This window comes from Lutra lutra, chromosome 8 (assembly GCF_902655055.1).
Source record: "Lutra lutra chromosome 8, mLutLut1.2, whole genome shotgun sequence".
In the NCBI taxonomy this organism is placed as follows: Eukaryota; Metazoa; Chordata; class Mammalia; order Carnivora; family Mustelidae; genus Lutra; species Lutra lutra.
Window position 1 is genome coordinate 119,479,411 of NC_062285.1, and position 26,235 is coordinate 119,505,645.

Below are 26,235 nucleotides of genomic sequence, written 5' to 3' on the forward strand. Positions count from 1 at the left end.
CTGATACACAAAAGTTATTACTTTCGATGAAGTCCAATTTATTCATTTTTTCTTTTGTTGCTTTGTGCTTTTGATGACAAATCTAAGAAACCATTTCTTAATCCAAGGTCACACAGACTTATGTCTGTTTCCTTCTAAGAGTTTTATAATTTTCAGTCTACAGTTAAGTCTTTGATCCATTTTGAGTAAATTTTTGTATATGGTATAAGAAAAGGGTCCAAATTCATTATTTTGCATGTGTTTATCTGGTTGTCCCAGCACCATTTTTTTAAAAGAGTCTTCTTTTTCCATTGAATAATCTGGACATCTTTGTTGAAAATCAGTTGACCATAGATGTCTGTATTTATTTCTGAACTCTTTATCTTATAAGGCTATGTGTTCATCCTTATGCCAGCAGCACACTGTTTTTTTAATTATTGTAACTTTGTAGTAAGTTTTGAAATTGGGAAGTGTGAGTCCTCCAACTTCATTGTTCTTCAATATTGTTTTGGATGTTCAAGACCCCTTGCCTTTCCATATGAATTCAGATTGTCCATTTCTGCAAAGAAGGCAGCTGGAATTTTGATAGGGATTTCACTGAATCTATATATCAATTTGGAGACTGTTTCCATCTTAGCAATACTAAACATCCCAATCCATGAAAACAGGATGTTTTTCCTTTTGTTTGTATCTTTAATTTCTTTCAAGAATGTTTCAGAGTTTTCTGTGTGCAAATCTTACACCTACTTGGTTAAGTTTATTCTGAAATATTGTATTCTTTTTTGATGCTATTGTAAATGGAATTGTTTTCTTAATTTTATTTTTGGGATTTTTTGAACTTACTATGTTAGACATTGTGAATGTCCCAGTATTGGCTATTAAAGAAGCAAGTAGTTTAGCAAATAGGGAAAGTTGAATATGTAAGAAAATAATTACAATATGGTACAATAAGTGTTTTAATCGGAGAGTCGTACTGGGCACCTTGGGAAGCTTGAAGAATGATTGGAGTTCCATTTTCAAGGCCACTAATGACCTAACTGTTTGATAAAATAGGCTATAATCCCTTACCTTTTATTTTGGTGAGATTGGGTGGCACAGTTTAACATCTTATTTTTTTGTTTATTATTTTTATTTTTTTAAAGGAGAGAGAGAGGGCAGAGCAGGCAGAGGGACAGGGAAAAGCAGGCTTCCCACTGAGCAGAGAGCCTAACATGGGGCTTGATCCCAGGATCCCTCAATCATGACCTAAGCCAAAGGCAGGCGCTTAATGGACTGAGGTAGCCAGGCACCCTGGGTGGCACAATTTGGAGCACAAGTCTCTTCACTGCTCCTACTCCAGGGTAATCCCAGAGTTAAATTCCCTTTTCTTTACATATAAGAATTGGATTAAATTGCAAATAAGAATTACAAGATAAATATGTTACAACTACAATCTTTAGCCCCCTTTCAACATACTGTGCTATGGAAATACTATGGTTCCACCTTCTCTTTAATTTTAATGCTTACCTGGGCCTTATCTGGGAAACAAAGAAACCTCTGCCCTTCAGGAATTCTGAGAGTGACTGAGCCAGCTAAATTGCATGCCTGGTAGGGGTGCCCTTTAGAGATACAAAACTAAGAGGCAAAGGACACCTGATCAGTTTACTTTTACAAACTTCATAATTATTCATACTATATATAAAACATTTAATAGTGGAACAAATGTAATTCTCCATTTCTAGTCTGTGAGCTCTCTTAAAGCTAAAAATATATTTTAGTTTTTGAAAAAATTTTCTCTGCTTTTTTATTTCTATCTGAAGAGCTAAAAAGATATCAGAATTCCATATGTCTAAAAAAGTCTTATGAGTTAATAAATACTATATTCCTCCCATCTCCCACACATGTACTATTTTATTCCACTAAGATATTTGCATTGCTAAGATATAATACAACTGTAGTTTCAATTATAGCTTTAAGGTTTTGAATGCCAAAATTAACAGAACTTGTTTTCCTCACTATTTGAAATAGCTGTGAATTTTCTCTCTCTTGCGGAATGATTATGACATTGTGTGTGTGGATGTGTGTATTTTAACCTTATGTGTCTGGTGACTAAAAATTCTTGTAAGAAGAAATAAGGACTTAAGTTACAGTTAATCTTCTACTGAATGTAATTGTTTTAGGACAAACTGAAGTACATTTCCAGCTCTTACAAATTTGGCAAGATACAAATGGAATACCACAGAGATATGAGTCCTAGGGTTGTGAACCAGAAGTGAGATATCTATCTGTAACCTCAGCTTTTCTCTTTCCATGTAGCTTAACCACCCCCACCTCCCCGCCATTATATTAGCTATGAAACTGCAAGAGTAGGCCTTGCAGACCCAGGGATCTCCCAGCTATCTGTGGGATGGATCTGAAAATGCTACACTGAAAAGGAAATATTCATAAGAAAAATTTTCAAAGTGGGATATGCCTTGAATGATTTGAAGGGTACTTTATAGCAAGAAAAATGTCAAATTTACATTGTTTCTTCCCAAATTTATGCAAGCAACTAAAACTTGTTAAAGAAACTCATTTTTGTATCTTTTCAATGCTCTAATTTTGACCTAAATATAGAGGCTTCCCTTTCTGAAAAAGCAGGTTCATGAAAAGTTGAGTGAACAAATATGGTATTTTGGAGAACCAACTTTACCTTTCTACTGGCTTATGTTTCACTTCCAGAAATGTCCGCTCTGACACCAACAATTTGGCTTTAGTTGTTTCAATTAATCTTTCTGTGAAATAGTCGAGGCCTACAAATAAAAATGTAAACATTCTGGGGGAAACTTTGAAAGGAACCTCATACGTGATTCTTCCGGGAGTGCTAAAATTGTTTTGTAATACCTCTGGTTTTGAAGGCTTCTGGCTTCCTGATCATCAAATGAAAAGAATAATCTCAGGCAACTTTTGCCATCAAGAGAAGGTATATCTTACTGTCTCAAGAGAAAATAAGGCTAGATCCATCGGGCAGTTTTACAGTCAAAACACTGACAATTTCAGCCATGAACATATTTTACTGGCTTGCCCTTCTACTAGAAAACATAAGGTAGTAAATGAAGTATCAACATTCTGTACACCTTCTATGGCATCTGTAGTTACTCATTGCCAAGGGACTAATGGCAAAGCTATAACAGAGTAACACACAGGAACATTGAAATAAGAAAGTCAAGACCTTGCAATGGATTGAGGATAATCTCACACTAACTGTATCAAATTGGCAGACTTAATAGTTTGTTAATATTTGGAATAAAACACTGTGTACCATTTTGGTGAGAGGATTACCTTTTCCTCCAGATCCTGATGTGACAAATGAAATAATTGGGATTGCTGCTGCCTTTATTGTTTTTAAGCCCTTGTTCTTTTCCTTAATATCCCAAAGAGTCAAGTGCTGTCTAATTATTACTTTTGGCTTATCTCACAGCACAGTAAAAAAAAATTTTTTAGAGAAGATGAAAACTGTGGTCTTAAATCTGTTCTGATTCTTAAATCAAGTATAAAACTTGATATATGAGATGTGCAAACATAAATATATGATTAAATGTATTTAGGTTCAGATGAGAAAAACTTTTATAATGAAACTATATGAATAGTTCTAAAGTTTGCCTTGCACAGCTAGGTAGCTAAGTAAGATTTTCCTTAAAACCTTACTTTCTGTTTCTACATATGGTTTCAATATTTACTCTTAGATTTACAATATGCCAATTAAAATATTGATACTTTTTTATAATTTTATAATGAGTTTCTGATTAGAAAAGAAAAATCCACCTTAACAAGTATAGTACAAGGCATCTAAACAATTTTTCACCCTCTTCTAAGGCTTCCATGTTGTCCAATGGGTGATATGTTAGTAAAACAATGAAACGTTCCATGTTCCCTCTTATTACCATCCATCAATCCAACAGCTACGAAATCACCAGCTGTCAGGAAAAAGAGAACTACATCAGTCCTCTCTAGCTGCAAAGAGAAAAAGCTTTAAGATCTTCTTTTCGCATAATGTCTGGGATCCCAGCAGGCTGGAGTCAAAGTACAGTGTTCCTTGTTACAAAAGCTCTAGCTTTGGGAACATGTCAAACAGCACATAAGCTACAATTTATTTTTGTTGTTATTGGGGGAAGAAGTGTATGTGGGAGAAGTAACAGAAGTGGCTGAGGTAATGTAATAGAGTGACAGTAACATCAGTAGTGGATTCTAAATATGAGGCACTAGCTATCATAATTCTAATCCTCACAATAACTAAGAAGGTGGATCTTATTTTCCTGGGAAACTGAGGTTCGGTGAGACTGAGTAACTTAGCAAATGCCATGGTGAGTCAAATCCAGACCTGACTCCAAACTAGGTAAGAGCTTAATCACTGCACTGGTCTGCCTTCCAGTAAAATGAACTGATGAGGAAAAACTGAACTGGTAAAGAATAAATGGAATGTACTGGGAAGAAGGGGAAGCAGGAAGAAGACACAGGAGAAGTGTTTTAAGATAAGTGAGGCTGCCAACTTGTACCCCACCTTGTGCCTTTTTCTGCTCCCCTCTCCTGCAGAAAGTGACCCTACAATCTTAGCATGAGAAACAGACTAAGTATCATTTCCATTAACTTAATTGTCTATCATCAGCCATTAAAAATTCTAGCCCATAAAGTCAGACTTTATTAATTACAATTAATTACTCATCCTGACAACAATATTAGCTGCAGATGAATTGGCATGGTCTATAAAACAGCAGAGCTCAAACTTGAGCAAGTGTTAAAATCACCTAGGCCCTATCTCCAGAGTTTCTGATTCAGAAGGTCTGGGGTAGGACCTGAGAGTTGGTAATTCTTACAAGTTCCCAGGGAATGCTGGTGCTGCTGGTTCAGGACCACGCTGAGAATGACTAGTGCAAAGAAAAGCTGTGCTAACCACAGATTTATACGTACATACCTATGACAAGCTGACTAGTAAAAGAATAGCATTTCTCAAGAGGTTACCTTCCATTGTGCAAGCACAATTTTTGAATTCAGTTATTTACAACAGCATCTGTAAAATGAATAGTGTTCATACAAATGTAGGACAATTGACCTTATGGCCATGTTATTAATTAGGCAAAAGACTATGCTTTTAATGTGCAATTTGCTCACCTAAGCATTTGTAGAAATAAGAATATCACATTTAGAAGAGGCAAGCATACCTGAATGTAATACCAGCCCTTCACAAGCCAGGAAAAAAATACATAAAAATAAGATGCACTTAGGGATGGAAACATCTGAAACCAGAACTATTTCCATTTCTGACAATAAACCTCTGCTGGCCTTATGGTGCTTATGGCTTAAAAAACAAACATTTTAAGAGAGTAGAGACAAGAATATTCATAGAACTGGATTCCTGGAAGCCAACATACCCTTGGCCACTTAGCCTGTTTCTTATCCCTTACCCTGCCCTGGCTCTGAGTTTGACTTAGTCTTGCCTGGTTTTGGCACATGTTGTAGTTATAATACTAGGATGATATGACCACTGCTGCTGGAATCAATATGAAAATTGGGGAACAGGATGTCACAAAACTAGTATTATTTTAAAAGGCAGTTGCTTCCAGTTTCAGAGTGACCTGAAATTAGTAAAGAAGTATGATTCCTATCCCATCGGGTCTTCTAGGATAGAGACTTCTCATTCCCACAACCTTTAAAACCAACCAACCAAACAAACAAACAAAAAACACCCAACTCTAAATAATCCCCTTTACTTGGTTATCAGGATCCTTTCTATAGGCTAACAGTTTTCTTTTTGGGGGCAGTGAGTGGGGCCCTACAATAACTTTATTATAACAGAGAACCCAGGCTGTAGTAAGTCTACATGATTAGAGCAGGTGGTTGTTATCTTTCCAAAGGGTGAAGCCTGAGCCCAACTGGCAGCACACTAAGGTTAAAGCCAAGGTCCAGAATATCCTGTTTCCTGCTATTACCCTGCATTGCCCAGCTCATGATGTGAGATGAGAGACTACACAGCCACACTGAATGGAAGGATGAGGTCCCACCAGGCAGAGGCAACAGCCCAACAGGAGAACATTTTAAAATCACCAAAAAGGATGCTGAAATAAGGTGCAGTTGCCCACCCTTGCTATTCTCTGTTGAGAAAGATGAGCTTATGGGATGAATAGCAAATTATGTCCCTTATTCTTCAAATGAATAAATCCTGAGAAGATGGGGTTGATGGCCAGTCAACCAGTAGAACAGGATGAAAATCTGAGCTAGTTATAGATCTTCGCGTCTCAGGAAAAGGGCAGCAGGGATAAGAGAGAAGAGAGGAGCATTAAAATGCCTGGAAGCATTAAAAAGGAGAAATTTCTTTCTTTTTTTTCTTTAACAAGACAGGAAATAGTATCTTTTATTTTCCTTGTTGCAGTGGCAGCAGACCTTGGTTTTCATAAAACATGATCTCCGTTCATATGGTCTGTTGATAAGATTGCTCAGTCATGGGAAGGCCAGGCTCACCACTAATGTTAGGACTAGGTCTTCTCACAAAGCCTCCAACAAGTGCTGTGTCTCATGCTGAGTCCACAGAGGTACATTCAACACCATAAAGTGCTCCAGTTAAAGCTTCTGTGATATTGCAATGATACGATTAATGGCTTTTTAAAAAAGGATATGGCTTTCTTGTACATGTTAACTATTTCAGAAAAGTTGTGGATAAAAAGATGGGGGAGAGTCTGGTTTCAAGCCACACAGTTCCAGACACCAGCTACAGATGCCTCTGCCCTGTTTAACTATATGTTCTTTTCTGAGAAACACATTCAGTTACTGTGGTAGAAAGAAATGATCCACTCTTCACCTCCAACCTTCCTTATCCTGTGAATCTCACATGTGCAAAGGCTGAAGGCAGGACAGTTTTGTCTCTGTTCCGTCTCATTAGGGAAATCACTTGGTGACCTGGTGAATGTCATGAACAAGGTAGCCCAGTTGTCCAAGATGACCCTTGCTACAGGGATGCAGCTGACCTCTGTCATTTAGATGGAGAACTCCTTGGTCAGCTGCTCCACCTGTTCAGGCTTTAGCCTTCTGAAACAAAACAGGTCAATCTGGTCGGGGATGTGCTGTCCAGGGTTGGGAGAAGCCCTCCCTCTTGAGGTTGGAGACCAGCTGAATCTGCATAGTAATAATGCAGTTGGCCATGACTTGCACTTCCTGCAACTATTGTTTTGGAAAAATCTGGGCTGGTCAGAATGGTCAAGGCAACCTGAGCTCTATTGAGAGGAGGGCTGGAATACACAAGGAAACATCAAGGTCTTCAGTTGTGACTCCACCCCTCTGACTTCAACATCTTTGTAGAGCACAGTGAAGTCTCCCACATGCTTACCATAGAAGCCCATGTTCTTGGTATGGGATTTGCAGAGACAAACATTAATGCCCTCTTTAGTGAAGTGGTGCACAACCCAGGCACCCTTGTTATCATCACTACTGGCAAAACCTTGGTAGGCCATGTCAAAGAACTAGAGAGATTCTTCTTTCACTGCTATTGCTGTTGCCTTCTATTGCTCAGGATGAGGGTCCACTCCCATGGGATTGTGGGCAGGAGTGTGCAGAAGAACACTTTGCTCTGGTGTTTTTGAAATATCCGCTCTAGTGCCTGTGAAGTTAAAGCTACAAGTCTTGGGGTCATAGTATTGATAACCTTGCAGCTGCATGCTAGTGTGTCTGATGGTTTGGGCAGAAGGACATCTTGGCTGAACTTAAAAAATCTTTGCAGAAGACTAGCTCTGATCCCTAAGGCCTCAGTTCCAGAAATGGTCTGCATAGTGACATACTGGCCGATTTTCAACACTTTGCTGTTCTCACCCAGGGTTAGTTTTATAGGTGCCTTGCAAAATTCAGCCAGTCCTGCAAGGGGCAGATTTTCTTTGTTCAGATATTTTGCAGCAAACTAGGCCTCTGCCTTCCAGACACCAGGAGGATGTAGGCTTTTCATGATACTGGTAGGCACCACCTACCAGATTCTTCTTTTTACTACCGGTATCTCTCTTATAGGCTTTTGTGATTCCCAGGATTGGATCTCGGGGCCCCACCTCCGTATGGGCTCACCAGGAGCTGACTCTTGCAGAGGGCAGCTGGTGAGGTTGGTGTGGAAGGTGGCAGTGATTTTGGATAGAACACTGCTGGAATGCACAAGGTCATGGTGGAAGCAAGAGGTTCGGTGGGTAGTGGCAGAATGGAGTGGAGGGCCAGCGGCGCAGACATGGAGGCTCAGGCTCATAGGCTGAGCTTTCTTGTTGGCAGAAGTCTATGTGGAGTAGTTATATTTTAAGACTTTCGCAGAAGTTTCTGTTAACTCTGTGTACATGTCCCTTTTAGAATTTAGCAGAATTAGTAGAATTCTTTTTTTTTTTTTTAATAAGAAAGCCATTTTTAAAAAAATTTCTAAAACTCTAGCATATATTTCTAGGGGGTGCTGATGGTCACTCACCATACCTGTACCAAGTTGTCTGCGTAGCTAGCAAACAGTCTGGCCATCAGTAGAGCAGGGCAGGTGCACTGGGGAGGCCCTGACTTCCTGCTGGTGCTGATAATTTCTTGTTTCAGTTCATCTACAATGATCTTGCCCTTCAAGTCCCAGATCTTAATGCTGTGGCCTATGGCAGCCCAGAGCCAGTAGTGGTGGGGGCTGAAACACAGGGCATTGACGATGTCCCTGCCATCTAGCATATGAAGGTACTTGCTTTTGTGGAGGTCCCACGTTATGGCCTGGCCAGCCATGCCTCCAGAAGCACAGAGGAACCCATCTAGCCAGTCACAGCCCATGTGGCCCAAGTGGTTGGTCTTCAGCTTACAGTTTTCCACATTTTATACCCTGACCGGCTTGCGGCTTATGAACAAAAGAAATTTATTTCTCACAGTTCCGGACCGTGGAAGTCCAAGATCAGGGTGCCGGCAGGGTCAGTGTCTTGTAAAGACCCTCTTCTGGGTGACAGACTACTGCCTGCTCATTGTATCCTCACATAGCTGAAAGAGAGCTAGCTAGCTCTCTGGTCTCTTAAGGCCACAAATCCCACTCATGAGGTCTCAACTTTCATGACATAATTACCTCCCAAAGGTCCCATCTCCACATCTCATCACATTGTGATGAGGTTTTCGACATACGAATTTTGGAGGGACACAAACACTCAGCCCATTACAGCCCGCATGCTCTCCTTTCACTCATTCACTGAAATATAATGGCAGAAATGTACTGGCCTTCTACCTCACACCATCTTTCTAGTTTACAGTCTAGTAGACTGGCACATCTCTAGAATATCTGAGTTATTTTCTTTGTGAATCATACTCAAACCCCCCTAACTTAGGTATTACAAATTATTCCATCCTTTATTTGAAGCAATGTTAACTCAAAAATCCATCAGTGTCTGCAAACTAGTAGGTGTTTTCCGGGTGAGTACTGCTTTTTCTCCAACTTGGAAGCCCTAGCTTCATTTCTAGAGTAAATAGCAGTGTTTTTGTTTTTGAAACTCTGATCACTACCCTACTCATTTTCATTACTGCAGTGCTGTCCCACACCCCAGGGACTTAGTCCAGCAAATACAAACTTCTCTGTTGGTTAACTGGTTCATGGTCCCTTATGGCCCTGTCCTCTATTAGGGCTGGGCGAAAGAAGACAAATGTGGAAGTCTCCTCTCTAGGAAATGAAGTAAGGATACTTTGAGGTATTAAATTTTTATTTATTTTTTGTCTTGCTCAGAAGTATCGGAGAAAAATATAACATTTAAAAATTGGAGTGCTCTCTTCCTTGCCTTCTCTTTGCCCAATACCCAGCCATGGCTCTGGGTGCATCCCAACAAGGCACTTGCTGTCTGAGCCACTTTGTGTGTGTATGTGTGTGTGTGTGTTTTGGAAGAAAGTGATGTGAGGACAATGACAAATTTTTCATCATTTTTCTATTCCCGTGTTGCTATCATTCAATCAGACACCTACCAAACACCTAACTCTGGTTCAGGTAACACACTGTCCTGAGGAGACATAGGTCATGCAGTCCTGGTCTTCGGGAGTTTGCGATCTCCCAGGAGATGCAGTCAAGTGAAAGTTCAGAGGAAAACACAAGGGGATGTGTGACTGTAGAGGAAAGGGGGTTTAACTCTGGCTTAAGGTGACAGGGGATCAGGCCACTCTTCACAGAGGAGAATTATTATTCATTCTGTTGGCCAGACAGCAAAAGATACCAGGCATTAGACTGAGGTTCTTGTTTTTTCCACTTTAGAGTCAACTCAACAATGGTGCCCATTTACTGTCAAAGCTACTCCTGTGTGATAATGCCACAAATATGATTATGCCAACCTCTCCTGCTGCTTACCTTACACTTCATATCTGAAGGTCATGGTACTAAAAATTGGCATGGATGTATTCCAAGGAATCTGGTTATCATGCTTGACTATTTATAATTCTAAAATTGAAGAGTTAAAAAACGAGTTAATTGGCATTTTATAGTATGGGGATGGAGTCGGAAGAGTGAATCAGCAGAGGGAGAAACAGAAGCACTGTGTGAGCCAAGACCAACTCTGAGGAGACTTCAATTACCACTGCCCAAAGCTGAGGGTAACCCGTGGTTTGTTTTTCATGGGGGAGGAATTTTGTTTCACATACCACGTGGAATGCTCCTGGGGCCTTGACTGGTCTGAAGCCCTCAGCAGGTACGCACTGATCAGCATGGCCGTTACAGAAGCAGCTGCCCTTGACAATGAAATCATAGATTGCGTAATGTGTAAAATGTTGAGGCTTTGCGGTCAGGTCATTCCTCTGACAGGGGCAAGACTGCCGTTTCAGCAGCTGCACGCGGAGGTTGGTGATCTTCAGCTGCTCCTGCACTTTGGCACTGTAAGGGTTCTCTGCATCGTATGGCGGTGACAAAGCTCGGAAAATAACCTGTGAAGAAGAAGAATATTACCATGAGTATACAGGGCTGTGTGCAAACCCCAAATCATTTGCCTCATATAATTTTGATGCGACTTATACCTTTTGTCATCTGCAAGTGATAAGATAGGCAGCCTTTTGACCTTGATCACACAGCTGTGCTGCCTGTTTGGATGCAGGATAAGTATGAAATAAGTAGCCAGCAGGGACCTGACTCTTGAGATGAAGGCAGCCATGCAGAGACTGGGAAGAGCATTTTGGGCAGAAGGAACACAAGTTTAAAGGCCTGGAAGCTGAATCAAGCCTGGCTTTTTTTTTTTTTTTAAGATTTTATTTTTATTTATATGACAGAGAGAGCAAGTGCATAAGCAGGGGGAGCAGTGGAGGGAGAGGGAGAAGCAGATTCCCCGCTAAGCAGGGAGCCCAATTCGGGACTCGATCCCAGGACCCCGGGATCATGACCAGAGCTGAAGGCAGATGCTTAACCGACTGAGCCACCCAGGTGCCCTCAAGCCTGACTTATTAAAGGAAGAACAACAAGGCCAGTGTGACTGAGGTCCAGGAAACAAGGGGACAGTTTTCAGAGCAGAGGATGGAGCCAGGACAAGACAGATCATGAACAGAGAGCCCTTAAAGGCCATGGTAGTTATTCTAGCTGTAGTGGGAAGCTACTGGAAGGTCATACACAGAGAAGTGATGTGATCTGATTTGCATTTTTTAAAAAGACAATTCTCGCTCCTGTGAGGAGAATGGATTATAAAGCGTGACGAATAGAAGCAGGAGGACCAGTTAGGAAGTGATTGCAAAATCAAGATCCAGACACTTCTATTTCCAGATAAAGTGTGACCCTTTTGAAGACTAATCAGTTATTAATTGGAGTCATGGTTGCTACAAATACTTTGGGGTTCCCCTCTTCTGGATCTGCCTTCCACGCTTGTGGCACGTTCTTGGAATATTCTTACTAGCAGTAAATATACAGTCCTTTCAGAGTGGATTTGATTTCTGAAATCAGTTAAACGTCCCTTAAATCCACATATAGAGAGTAAAATGGCTGATCAAGTTAGTTAAGAGTACTTTGGTTAAATGCAAAGTAGAAGTAATAAAACGGTTTTTATTGTGTATGTTAGAGATAGACTCGAAAGGCAATTTAAAACTTGAGTTCTGAGGAGGAAACCAGAGGGAGGAAGATTCAGAAGGGACGGGCTTTGGGCATGTGTGTGTATCTATACATTATATGGGAGTAATAAAAGGGGCCCTGGGGTGGAGTGGTACAAACTTCTCTAAGTGTCTGTTGACTTCGGGGGAATAGAGGCTGGTGGAAGAGGAAATCATTGCTAGTGGAAACCAATGAATATAAAAAAGGAATTCCAACAATCTCATGACATAAACCAGTATTATAAGGAGGCCAACACTAAATTACACCTTATTATGGAGATTAAAAAAAAAAGAATAAAACCTCAAACAATCTTGTTAATTTATATAATGAGAGACAAAGCTCTCTTGAAAAATTCTTAGGTATCTCTTGATTTTTTAAAGATATGTTAAGGGGCTGGGTGGCTCAGATGGTTAAGCATCTGCCTTCAGCCCAGGTCATGGTCCCAGGCTTCTGGATCGAGCCCCACATCGGGCTCCCTGTTCAGTGGGGAGCCTGCTTCTCCCCCTGCCACTTCCCCTGCTTGTGCTCTCACTCTCTCTCAAACACATACATTAAAAAATCTTTAAAAAAGATATGCTAGAACTCTTTCAGAAATATTTGGATAACCAAGTAGTTTGAAAGTAAAGTAATTATTAAAAAGTAGGCTTTGGATAAACTTCCATTTAGAGAGAATGTATCTAAAAGTAGTTTTCTAGGAAAAAACTTCCTTAAGGAATACTTTGGATGTAAAAGTTTCATTTTGGAAATTGATTTTGCACTGACAGTATGAAAGGCAAGAATCAACTGTGCAGGATCACATCTTCAGGCCCACCGGTACATAACTGTCCTAAATAAAATATAACTTTTGGGGGAGGGGGTAGTAAGTCAATGAATACTCTCTGTCCAGCAGCCAGAGTGATCCTCTATAAACAGAAGTTGGATCATGTCACTCTGCTTAAATTTACCTCCACCCAAAGACCTCCCATTTGTCTCAGAATAAAATATAAAGTCCTTGTAGCAGCCTTGCCTCATTTTTGTCCTTAGTGCTTATTACCAACTGACACATTGTAGTAGTAGTTGTGTAATGATTTACTGTTGTCCCAGTCTAGAAAGTAAACTCCTTGAGGGTAATCACTGATCCCAGGACAGTGCCTGGTGCAGAGTCAATATTCAGTAAATTTTTCGTAAACTAATTGGTTGATTTTAACATTGTTCTTGTCATTCAAGTAATAGGTGAGAATTTTAAATAACTTAGCTTCCTCTTACAAGGTCTTAAATGGATTCACATACTGAACTCATGTTATAGCACTAGAAAGGAAGAGGTAGGAACTTGTATTATAAAAGTTATAAATAATTGAATCATTAACCAGTTTCTGCATTTCTAGGTATTTTTGAACTTGAAAAAAGTTGTAGCCTAAACCTTAACAATATTCCACACCATTTATTCACATGTAAAGTGTTGGGAACAACATAGGGAATAAAATTTTCCAACAAATAATATGTCACCTACTTGGAAGTCAACAGATAACTAATGTCTCTTTTAAATTTTTTAAAATATTATTTTACTTAAGTTCAATTAAATAATAATTAATTAAAAATTAACACCAATCAATTAATAAATTAACTAATTTAAGTTCAATTAATTAACTTTGATTGACTAATTAATAGTGTAGTATTAGTTTCAGAGGTAGAGTTCAGTGATTGATCAGTTGCATATAACACCCAGTGCTTTAGAAGTAATCTCTTTCAATGATAGCCCATATCACAGCATAATTTTACATTTGAATCATTAAAAAAAAAACAACACTGAATCCATTGTGAGTTATGTGGAGCTTATTTTTCATAAAATATCCCAAATACTGGCACTCTGTTAGACATGTGTGAGGAACTCTAAATAAAACCAATAATGTGGCTTCGTTTATTGACCACAGTAATGCAAGGACATGGAAAAGGTCACAGTGCTAACCAAGTAAGTAGTCTACTGGAAAGTCTACAGCATACTTCTCTAAATTGTGGCCCACCCTTCCTTTTCCTCCACATTGGTGGCAACTGTTTGCTCTCTGGGTTCCTATCACATATTTACCCTTGACATTTACCCTTGTTTCCTCTCCCTCCCTCCTTACAACCCCTTTCCCTCCTGAGAATTGCTTTGCACATGCAAGGCTAGAGGAAGGTCTGTCAAGGTTTGTAGGAACTTAGAAGCTCTTTGGCTTCCTGAACCCAGATTGTGGAAGCTGAATGGCGTCTCTGTGCTCAGTGTGCATGACACCACAGTTGGCACACAGATATCAGCGGGGAAGGGACATGATGACCCCTGAGGCTGTATGCTGGAACGGAGACAGCCAAGTGCCACAGACACAAAAGTGAACGGGAATTTAAACCATGAAATCTTTTTTCCAGAAAGGAGACGCCTTAATCTGATACTCTGGGAAAAGGATCTACCCTGCATCAGGAAACAAAGAGTGCGCCAATCCAGATGCTTCAAGCTTCTGGCAGGTCGCCCTTTGGGTCCCACCCAGTTTTTCTTCAAACATCTCCAGAAGAAGTCTGCATGGCACTGCTAAAATGAAGAAAAAGCACAGAAACCCTCCCATAACACCAGCCTCTTCTGGTTTCGTCCCCATCAGGAACAGGACGTATCTATGAGCCCATCACTGCTCTTTTGTCTATGACTGCTTCTGAAGAGACACTCCTGACAAGACATAGAAGCCAGAAGGGAACTAAGACCAAGTCTGTTTTGATAGCAGCTTGTTACTGCTATTGGCCAGGACCTCCTGATCACTTTATTTTTTTAAAAGATTTTATTTATTTATTTGACAGACAGAGATCACAAGTAGGCAGAGAGGCAGACAGAGAGTGAGAGAGGAGGAAGCAGGCTCCCTGCTGAGCAGAGAGCCCGATGCAGGGCTCAATCCCAGGACCCTGGGATCATGACCCGAGCCAAAGGCAGAGGCTTTAACCCACTGAGCCTCCCAAGTGGCCCTCCTGATCATATTTTTCAAATTAAGAAAGTTGATTGTGTTTCAGTGGCTAATACTCTCATTATAGAGAAATCTGTCACTCAGAATGTAGGAGACATTAAGAATCTACAATGAGATCCCAAAGACAACCAGGAATACTAGCAACTCCACAATATTTTCCCATCCATACCTCTGTCTATATAGAATATATATAATATAGAATATATTGTAATATAATCACAATTATATGTTATTTATTTATTTACAATAATTATAATTATATAATAATAAATATATAATATAATATAGAATATAATGTAAACAACTTTGTTTCAACTTAACAATACCTTGTAAATGTTTTCCGACTCAATGAAAGTAACTCCCCATCAGTGGTTCTCAAAGTGTGGCCCCCCAGACCAACAACCTTGGTATAAAACCTGGGAACTAGTTAGAAATGCAAATTCTGTCTATCTATCTATGTATCTATGTATCTATCTAAGAGAGACAGTGAGAGAGAACAGGAGGGAGAGAGAATCTGAAGCAGACTTTGTGCTGAGCCTGATGTGGGGTTCGAACCCACGATGATGAGATCATGACCTGAGAAAAACCAAGAGTCAGAACCTCAACCAACTGGACCACCCAGACTTCCCGGAAATGCAGATTCTTGATCCCTGTACTAGGCTGACCGATCAGAAACTCTGGAGATGGGGCCCAGCAATCTGGGTTTCAGCACGCCTTCTGATGCACAGATGCATGATTCTGATGCACAATGAAGTTTGAGAAACACTGCTACATTACTTAAAAATCTGGTTAGAGATCCATTGTGTGGATATGACACAATTTATTTAACTAGGCTGCTGTTGTTAGGCATCTAGGTTGTTTCCGGCTTTTCAGCATAATCAACTATAGTGAACAATCATATAGCTAAAATGCAGAAGTTTATAATAATGTCTTAAAGATACATTTCCAAATGTGAATCAATGTTTTAGATTAAATGCATAATTTAAAAACATCTCTGAGCTTCTGAATGAATCACAGCCCCTTTCCTACCTAATCCTTGCAATCTTCACATTTCTCTGGTCTTGCCTCACTTTCTAAGCCTGGAATCCCTCAAACTTTACCTAAGGATCTGGATTTTTGGCTTAGGTTCTGCCATTTCTTATGCCCAAGTGTAACAAAGAGATCCTTAAAAAGTTCTGAGGAGGTTAGAATTATCTATATGTTCTTCCTTTTCTAACTCTCAATAATACTGAAAATTAGTTAAAATTGTGTTCCCTAGTCTTACTTTTACTCTGATATGAAACTTTTAACAGAGTATTAACACAATATGAACAGAATAAGAAGTAGAGTAAATATTGGGTACATAGTAGTCTGGGGTCCTTTTTTTTTTTTAATTTTTTTTTTTAGTTTATTTATTTGAGAGAGAGAGAGAGATCACAAGTAGGCAGGGAGGCAGGCAGAGAGAGGGGGAAGCAGGCTCCCTGCTGAGCAGAGAGCCCGATGCCGGGGCTCGATCCCAGGACCCTGAGATCATGACCCGGGCCGAAGGCAGACCCTTAAAGACTGAGCCACCCAGGTGCCCCTCCTGTTATTGATTTCTAATCTAATTCCTTTGTGGTCAGAGAACATACTTTGTATGATTTGATTCTTTTACATTTATGTGTATTTGTTTTATGGTCTATCTTGAAAAATGGTCCTTTTGCCCCTGAAAAGATTGTGTATACTACTGTTTTTGGTGAAGTGTTATATAAATATTAATTAGGTCAAGTTGTTTGACAGTGTTAATCAAATCTTCTGTATCCTTACTGATTTTCTCTACTTGTTTTATCAATTTTTCCAGAAAAAAGATCTGAAAAAACTCAGCTATATTTATCAACTCATCTGTTTCTTTTTGCAGTTTTTTGCTTTATGTATTTTGAAGCCTTGCTCTTAGGTGCATAAACATTTAGGATTGTTACATCCTGTTGATGAATTAGCACCTTTAACAATATGAAATGTCCCTCTTTATCTCTGGTAATCTTTGATCTGAAATCTACTTGTCTAAAAATAAAGCCACTGTCAAAAACTTTCCTTTGGTTAGTGTTAGCATAGTATATCTTTTTACATTCTTTCACTTTTAACTTATTTATGTCTTTTTATTTAAAGATTTTATTTATTTATTTATTGCAGTGGGAGAGGACAGTCAGATGATTAAGCATCCAACTCTTGATTTCAGCTCAGGTCTTGATCTCAGGGTCCTGAATTCAAACCGTATGCCGCTCTCCATGCTGAGCATGGAGCCTACTTGAAAAAATAAAGTGAATTTCTTACAGTTGCACCTTTTAAAAATTTTATCCAATCTGATAACCTATGCCTTTAATTGGAGTATTTAGACATTTTACATTTAATGTGATTGTTGAGATGGTTGTGTTTACATCTTCCATTTTGGTTTTTGTTTTATATTCTACTCTTTTTTTTTTTTCTATCTTCTGTTGGATTGACTATTTTAGGGTCCTTTTTATTTCCTTTTTTTGTTTATTATTTGTAACCTTTTTTAAAAAAACAGTGGCTGCTTTAGAGTTTATAGTATATAAAGTATATATACTCTCTATATATAGAGTGTATAATATATATCTTTAACTTAACACAGTCTTTCCTTAGGTAATCTTTCTTACTTCACATATAGCATAAAAAACTTAGAACAGTATACTCCCTTTTCCTCCTCTCAACCACTGCTCCATTGTTGTCATGCATTTGACTTCTGTATATAATTTAAGCTTCATAACATACTGTTAAAATTTTGGCTCTAAAAAGTCAATTATCTTTTATTTATTTTTATTTTATTTTTTAAGTAAACTCCATCCCCATCATGGGGCTCAAACTCATGACCCCAAGTTCAAGAGTCACATGCTCTATTGACTGAGCCAGCCAGGTGCCCCTCAATTATCTTTTAAAGAGATTATAAAAATAAGAAAAAAAGTATCTTATATGTATCCACCTATTTTCCCTTTTTGATGATCTTCACTCCTTTGTGAAGATCCAGATATCCATCCAGCATTATTTTTCTTCTGTCTGAAGGATTTCTTCCAATATTTCCTGCAATGCAAGTGTGCTGCTAATGAACTTTTTTTTTTTCTTTTTAGCTTTTCTATGTCTTAAAAAGTCTTTATTTCATAGCTCTTCTCTCTGGTACATTGGCCTGCAAACTCTAGCCATCTTTCCTTCCCAGACTCTCAGCTCTTTAATTTAAAAAAAAAATCCATTAGGCTCCTCCTAGGTTCCTGCTTTCTGGACCTAGCCTGGAAGCTTTCTCTAGATAATAAGCTGGGACAATCATAGGACTCACCTCATTTGCTTCTGTTCTCTCAGGGATTACTGTTCTCTGCTGCCTGATGTCCAAAACCTGAAAACAGTTCTTTCATATATTTTGTCTATTTTTTTTTTTTTTTTAGTTGTTTCAGGCAGTGGGGTTAGTCTGGTTCTTATTACTGCATATTGGCTAAGAGCTAAAATCTAAAACACCAAGGCAGACTAACTTTTCTGAAGTACAATTTATAAAACTGTAACTGGATTAGCCCTTTTTTTTAAAAAAAGATTTATTTATTTATTTATTTATTTGAGAGAAAGAGAGAGAGAGAGAGCACAAGTGGGAGGGGCAGAAGGAAAGGGAGAGAGAATCTGAAGCAGACTCTGTGCTGTACATGGAGTCTGATATGGGGCTTGATCTCAGGACCCTGAGATCATGACCTGAGCCAAAACCAAGTTGGTTACTTAAGGTACTGCACCACCCAGATGCCCCAAGCCCTTATTTTTATATAAAAATTTCATGGAAATGACATCGGAAGTTTGTTTTCTTTAAGATTTTATTTATTTATTTGAGAGAAAGAAAAAGAGAGAGAGACAGCATGAGTGGGGGGAGGGGTAGACAGAGGGAGAGTGCAGGAAGCCCACCCCAGGGATGATCCCAGGACTCTGGGATCATGACCTGAGCCAAAGGCAGACACTTAACCCACTGAGCTACCCAGATGCCCCCAGAAGTTTGATAATAAAAGTAGGAAAACTTGCTAAGAAGCCTTGACTCTCCCTGATCATAATACAAGTCAAGATTTTGGACCCCAGATCTGGACTTTTTCCTGTTCTACAAATCTAGTAACATTTTTGTAGGATGCTCATACATTTCATTCCTAGAGACACTATAATCAGTTTGCCATAGCCATAGATTCTTACAGGTCAACAAAAGTACAGTTAGATTTAATAGATTAAAAGTCCTGGAAAAACAAATTTGTTTTCTTATTGGCATCTCAAAATAAGAAATGTGAAAAATAATTTAAAATATAAGCATCTAAATTTTGTATGTTTATTCAATAATTCTATTTTAGTAATTTGGACTTTTTCATAAATGGGTAAACCTCACTATAACTTTATAATTTATGATACCTATATATATTTGTCTATCTTACATTTTTTACATTTGTGCTACGCTTTGATTCATCTTTATATGCCCATCTAATACCATGTCTTATAGATTCTCAATAATATGTACTGGAGGGCCTGGGTGGGACAGTTGGTTAAGTATCCAACTTCTGGTTTCTACTTAGGTTGTGATCTCAGGGGTGTGAGATTGAGCCATGTGTTGGACTCTGTGCTCAGCATGGAGTCTGCTTGAGATTCTCTCTCCCTTTCCCTCTGCCCCTCCTGTTGTGCTCTTTCTCTCTATCTCAAATAAATAAATAAATCTTTCAAAAAATTATGCATTGAAGGAATGAGTCATTATAGAATTATGTTAAGACAGGTTCATTTTAATTTTGTGATATAAATTAATAATATAAATATAATAAAATTTATTCATATAATTGCATTTTATTCATAAGAAAATATATTAGGCATATGGTACTTCACAATAAACCTATTATCTTATGAAATAGCTTACTGTATGGTATTCTTTTTTTTTTTAAAGATTTTATTTATTGATTTGTCAGAGAGAGCGAGGGAGAGAGAGCGAGCACAGGCAGACAGAATGGCAGGCAGAGGCAGAGGGAGAAGCAGGTTCCCTGACAAGCAAGGAGCCCGATGCGGGACTCGATCCCAGGACGCTGGGATCATGACCTGAGCCGAAGGCAGCTGCTTAACCAACTGAGCCACCCAGGCGTCCCTCTGTACGGTATTCTTATACCATGTCCAACATGACTAGTAAAATTTAACTTTATAGAAAAAAAGAATTTAATATTAGTAAGTATTAAAATATTTTTTGAGTGCCAAATTTGAATAATGTATTGTTCAGGAATAAACCTAAACCAACCGCAAGAATGACAATGACACATTTAGACAGGAATCATGCAACTCTGGCTTAATATAATCTAATAAAAAGACAAATCACCTCAACATTAAAAATGATTTTTTTTTAAAGATTTTATTTATTTATTTGACAGAGAGAGACCACAAGTAGACGGAGAGGCAGGCAGAGAGAGAGAGAGAGAGGGAAGCAGGCACCCCGCTGAGCAGAAAGCCCGATGCGGGACTCGATCCCAGGACCCTGAGATCATGACCTGAGCCGAAGGCAGAGGCTTAATCCACTGAGCCACCCAGGCGCCCCTAAAAATGATTTCTATAAAAGAAAAATAATCACAGTTTTTCCTTACTCTATTTAAGCCCAGTTAGAATAACATGTATATTGAGAAACATTTCCAATTGTATTCATTTGTCTTATGTGGTTATTTACTAGTTGTTTACAAATAGCATCTGGTTAATTGAGTTGAATCTTGTGACACATTGACAACTATTCTGTTTATTGTTAGGTAGATGGTATACCTGAGACCTAGCATGGAAACTGATATATTTGTCTCCATACCTACTGTTTATCAAGCTCTGTTATCTACTGTTTAATATCAAGCTTGATATTAAATATCAAGTTTCTAAAGTTTAGTAGGATTCAAGCATTCCCATGTCACCCCACCAATAAGGAAGGTTTCATATTAGTTGACTTCTGAAGCCAGTTATTGGCTCCATTTAAGTTGAAGTTGTAGGTATGTGGATGAAAGAGCATAGATTCTTTGAATGAGTACATGTGCCCTAATGTGTTCTTGAAACAGGGTTCCTGCTTTTTTGGATAGGCACCTTTGGGAAAGTATGTGACATTTTAGCTTTTAAAAGGTTGCCGTGCGTGGGAGTTTGGGTTTCATGGAGAGAGTAGACTGGACAAGAAGATAGCATAATTGACTGGTGGGCGTCTGCAGCTGAGCAGCTGGTTGGTTTAATTTTAGAACATTCGTCCTTGACTATGCCACTGCAAGTGGAGCACCTACTTGTCTTGAGAAGTGTGTCTGTCTTTTGGGCAGAACCAAAATCCTTTTTGCTTACACTCTGGAGCATTAGGCACCCTGTTTCATCAGATAGCCCACCTTTTAAAGTGGGAGAGTCTTATCTACTCAACTAGTCCTTCTGAGATAGGACAATATAACCTAATAAAGCTTTCAATGGAACAAGCTGAGGAATGCAGTGCACTCAAGTGACTTACTTGTACGATAATAACCTCAATTTGGGAGTACACAAAAGCCTCTTTGCATGTTTCAAGGGCATATTTACAGTTCTAAAGTGATGAAAGGCAGCTTCTTAAATATCTTCAGGGACAAGGAAAGTGACAGAACTGGAAAGAGGGACAAGAAACGAGACAGAAGACCAAAATAAAAATAAAGATTCGGGCTAAAAATAATATATAAAAATTCTTCAACACATTTGAAATCCTAGCTTTTTCTTTTCCCTCAGTACTTTGAGTCCTAAGATTTGGGAGTCAAAAAAGTCCTTGCCAATCAATGATCTGGTCCAACTGAGGAAACTGAGGTGCAGAGCACTTATGGTGACTTGCCAAAGGTCAACTCACAGGTTTGTGACAGAGCTATGACAAGAACCCAGTTTTCCTGACTTCCAGTCTAATGATTTTTCCACTATAGCCCACTCTATACTTGCTTGGCAGCTAGCCATTCCTGGATTAAAGTTAAATTTAAAATGTAGGATTAAGGTAAATATGACGTGTAATTTATCACACCTCCACTTGTCATCCTAATAATGGATAGGACTAACAGTGCCCCCTTTATTCTAGTAATGGATGTGACTAACTGTGTCCTTGATAAAAGTAATGATACCTGCTTCCAGTTGGTTTACAGGAATACAGCGAAGATTTTTAAAAACGTATCAGATGTAGAAATGCCTTGAAAAATCACCGCTCCTATAAATACAAAGGATTACTAGACTTTTACTGGGGACCTGCCTTGTTTTTGCCAGTCTTACTTCTTTGAGCCCTATTAGTGAATGTGGCCCAGTATCCAGGATTCATTAATGGGCCTCTCAGTTGCTGATTGTCTTTCTACCTGGGTGATCATCTCCATTTCTTATCCCCATGCTTGCTTGGCCGACAGTTCAGAACACCCTCTGCTTCATTCTGATCACCAATACCTTCTGTTTGCCTGACCTATTCTGGAAATCGCATGCATAATCTCTCTGCTTTCACTGCCCATCACTTCCAACTCTTGCTCCTTCTCTTTGTACTCAACTTTATACTCCACTCATACCGAACTCTTTTCTGTTTCTAGAATCTCCTTGGTCTCCCTTCCTGGTCTTTGCCCATGCTATTACCCCATCAGGAATACTTTTCACACCTCTTTGTCATGGACACGCACTGCTCCACTCCCTTACTTGGCCCACTCTTCCTATCTTTTAGGTACCATTTTATTTTTATTTTTTTTTTTAAGATTTTATTCATTTATTTGACAAAGAGAGATCACAAGCAGGCAGAGAGGCAGGCAGAGAGACAGGAGGAAGCAGGTTCCCTGCTGAGCAGAGAGCCCGATGCGGGACTCGATCCCAGGACTCCGAGATCATGACCTGAGCTGAAGGCAGCAGCTTAACCCACTGAGCCACCCAGGCGCCCCATAGACATTTTAAATGTCTCTTTTTTCAGGAAGCTTTCTTCACTATTTCTCTCCACTGCAAGCCTAGAGGAGATATTCTTCCTATGGGCTACTTCAAGCACCTGTTATTTCTCTTAGACTTAGAATTTACCATGTCTATTTTAATTGCTGTATTCCCTTCTAGACTGTCAGCTCCAGGTACAGAGGGCCTTGTCTGGTTGCCCACTGTTGTATAACCAATGCTGGGCACATATAAGTGTTAACATGTTCATCAAAAGACCATACTCATGCTTAATAATGATTTACATTTAATGAACCACCCTGTATTTTTATTCATCTCATTTCAACCTTACAGTGAAACTATGGCATAGTGTTTTTCATTCCCACGTTCAGATACAGAAACTCTGAGATGTTCATTGACTTGTCCATGGTCACCTAGTTAGTAAATGGTAGAGCTAGTATTTGAACACAAGTTGTTGGAATCCAAATTCAGGATTATTACCATTATCACAGCTAACTTGGTTTGGTTAAACAATGATTGAAGGTCTTAACCAGGTGAACAGGGGAGTGAAATGATCAGAGTTTCCCTTCAGGAGAGTAAATCTCACAAAGAGAAGAGCCTGAACCATGGTGGAAGCAGTGAAGGCAGGGAGGGCAGAACAGCCTCACATGAGAGGCAAAGAAATGAGTATCAGGACAAACACTAAGAACTAAAGGCTAAGCTTTAGGGGCCACTCATAGTTAGAGGTCAGAAGGGAAGAGACAAGCCAGAAATAATTCCAAAAAAAGGATCAGTGCAAAATGTAGGAAAATAATGGAAATTCATTGTTACAGAAGCCAAAAGAAGTGAGAATGCAAAGAAAGAAAATGTAATTAATAATGGCAAATGCCATTGAGGAGACAAGAAAGACGACGAAAAATTTGGGGGTTTGGCTGGTTCACAGAAGACTTTTAAGAGCCTAGATGGAATAAAGGACAGTTTGTAGAGCTTTCAAGAAAGAAGAGGGGACAAGGAAGTGGAAGTAAGAAAGAAGTGATTGAAGAATTTTGGCAGTTTGTTTATTCATTCATCAGTTGCTCGTCATTTGGGTTATTTGCAGATTTGGGCTATTATGAATAAAAGTGCATGGGCATTCACACAGAAGTCATTGTGAGAATATAAGTTATTTCTCATGGGTACTTAGGAGAGAAATTGCCAGGTGGTATGTTAAGAGCATATTTAACTTTATAAGGAACTGCAAGACTGTTTTCTAAAGTAATTGCACTATTTTGCATCTCTACTAGCAATATATGATGAAAGTGTAAGTTTTTGACATCTTCATCAACACTTGGTATTGTCGGTCTTAATCTTAGACTTGATAGTGAATGTAAGCAGTATCTCACTGTGGTCTTAATTTGCATTTCCCTGTTGACTAATGGTGTTGAGCATCTTTTATCTGCTTATTTGACATACATCTTCTTTGGTGAAGTATCTGTTCAAATCTTTTGCCCATATTTTTTTCTTGCTGCCATTCTTCTTGTTGAATTATAAGAGTTCTTTATAAATTCTGATATGTAAATATATATTTAGAGACATGATTTGCAAATATTTTCTCCTGGTTTGTGGCTTGTCTTTTCATGTTCTTAATAGTGTCTTAAAAGAAAAGTTTTAAGTTTTTATGAAATTCGGTTTATCAATATTTTCCTCTTATGGTATGTGCTTTTTGTGTGCCATCTAAGAAATGTTTGCTTCACTCAAGGTCAAAAAATACATTCTTCTAAGTTTTCTTCTAGAAATTTTATAGTTTCAACTCTTACATTGAGGTTTATGGTCTACTTCAAGTTAATTTTTCTGTATCATGTGAGCTGAGTATTGAAGTCTTTTTTTTTTTCTTACTTCATTTTGCAAATAGATGTCCAATTATTCCAGTACTATTTGTTGAAAAGACTATCTTTTCTTCATTGAATCACCTTGACAACTCTGTTTGAAATGGTTTTCTTCCTTTTTTTTTTTTTTAAAGATTTAATTTATTTATTTGTCAGAGAGAGAGAGAGCATGCACAAGCAGGCAGAATGGCAGGCAGAGGCAGAGAGAGAAGCAGGCTCCCCACTGAGCAAGGAGCCTGATGTGGGACTTGACCCCAGGACCCTGGGATCATGACCTGAGTCGGAGGCAGCAGCTTAACCCACTGAGCCACTCAGGCATCCCTGAAATGATTTACTTTATGATTCTTTTGTTTGAGACTTATGGAGCTTCTTAGATCTGTAAATTTATCATTTCTATCAAGTTTAGAAAAATTTTGCCTACTATCTAACATTTTTTTGTCCTTTGTTTCTCCTTTTAGACTTTAGTTAGGCCACTCAATATTGTCCCACAGTTTACCAGTGCTCTTTTTATTCAGTTCTCTTTTCTCTTGTGTGCTTCATTAATTTATAGTTTCTGTTAGTCTGCCCTCAGATTCACAAATCTTTTCTTCTGCAGTATCTCATCTGCTATTCATCCCTTGTAGTGTATTTCCATTTCAGATACTGCATTTTTTTTCCATTTCTGGGAGTTCTATTTGGGTCTTTTTTTATATCATTTATTTCTGTCTTCAACGTGTTTGTTGAATGTGTGAAAAATATTTATAATAATGCTTTAATGCCCTTATCTGCTTTTTTCTACCAGTTATGTTATTTCTGGATGTGATCCTATTAACTGATTTTTCTTCTAGTCAGGAGTGATATTTTCATGCCTTTTTTTAGTTTTTGATTGAACATTAGACATTGTGGATTTTATGTTGCTGGTTGGTGAATTTTGATGCATTTCTCTAAGAAGGATTAGACTTTGTTCTGACACACGGTTAAATTTACTTGGGGTCAGTTTAATATTGTTTTAAATTTTTGTTAGGATGAATCTAGTCTAGCTTTTATTCTAGGGTTAATTTAATCCTACTACTAAGGCCATCTGAGGACTCTGCCCAGCACCTGTGAATTATGAGGACTTCCCCCTTTGGATGATAGAACATGAGCTATTCCCTGCCTTATTGGAATACTAGGAATTGTTTAGGTAGCTAGTTCTTTCCCCACTCTCATAGAGTTTTAGCTCACACATATGCACCTCAGTATTCTGCCAATGATTTGAGAAGGTCTTTGTACAGCTTTCTGGATTTCTCTTTATGATGCACCCTCTACTCCAGTATTCTGCCCCACAAATCCTAGCTGCTTTGGCCTTTTTCAGTACTGATATTAACCTCCTCAACTCCGTGAGACCACTGGACTGTGGTTCCCCTTCCTGGGCCGTGGCTTGGAGATGCCCCATTAGTAAGCTGGACAATCACAGGCCTTGCCATGTTTTTTCTCCCTCTCTCAGAAATCAGTCTTATGCGGCCTGATGTCCAATGTCTGAAACAATTGTATCAATTTTTTTTCTGGTCTAGCATTTTTA

The 26,235-nt window shown here is 38.8% G+C and overlaps 1 protein-coding gene and 1 pseudogene across 3 annotated transcripts in view; both read right to left on the reverse strand.

Moving 5' to 3' along the window:
• Positions 1 to 26,235, reverse strand: part of NTN4 (netrin 4) — a 114,212-nt gene that overhangs the window by 64,225 nt on the left and 23,752 nt on the right. For all 3 annotated transcript variants that reach the window (XM_047741953.1, XM_047741952.1, XM_047741954.1), the window contains exon 3: positions 10,585 to 10,863. In XM_047741953.1, coding sequence (XP_047597909.1) covers positions 10,585 to 10,863 — 279 coding nt within the window. The remainder of the gene's footprint in view (positions 1 to 10,584; positions 10,864 to 26,235) is intronic.
• Positions 6,449 to 8,357, reverse strand: LOC125107164 (aspartate aminotransferase, mitochondrial-like; annotated as a pseudogene).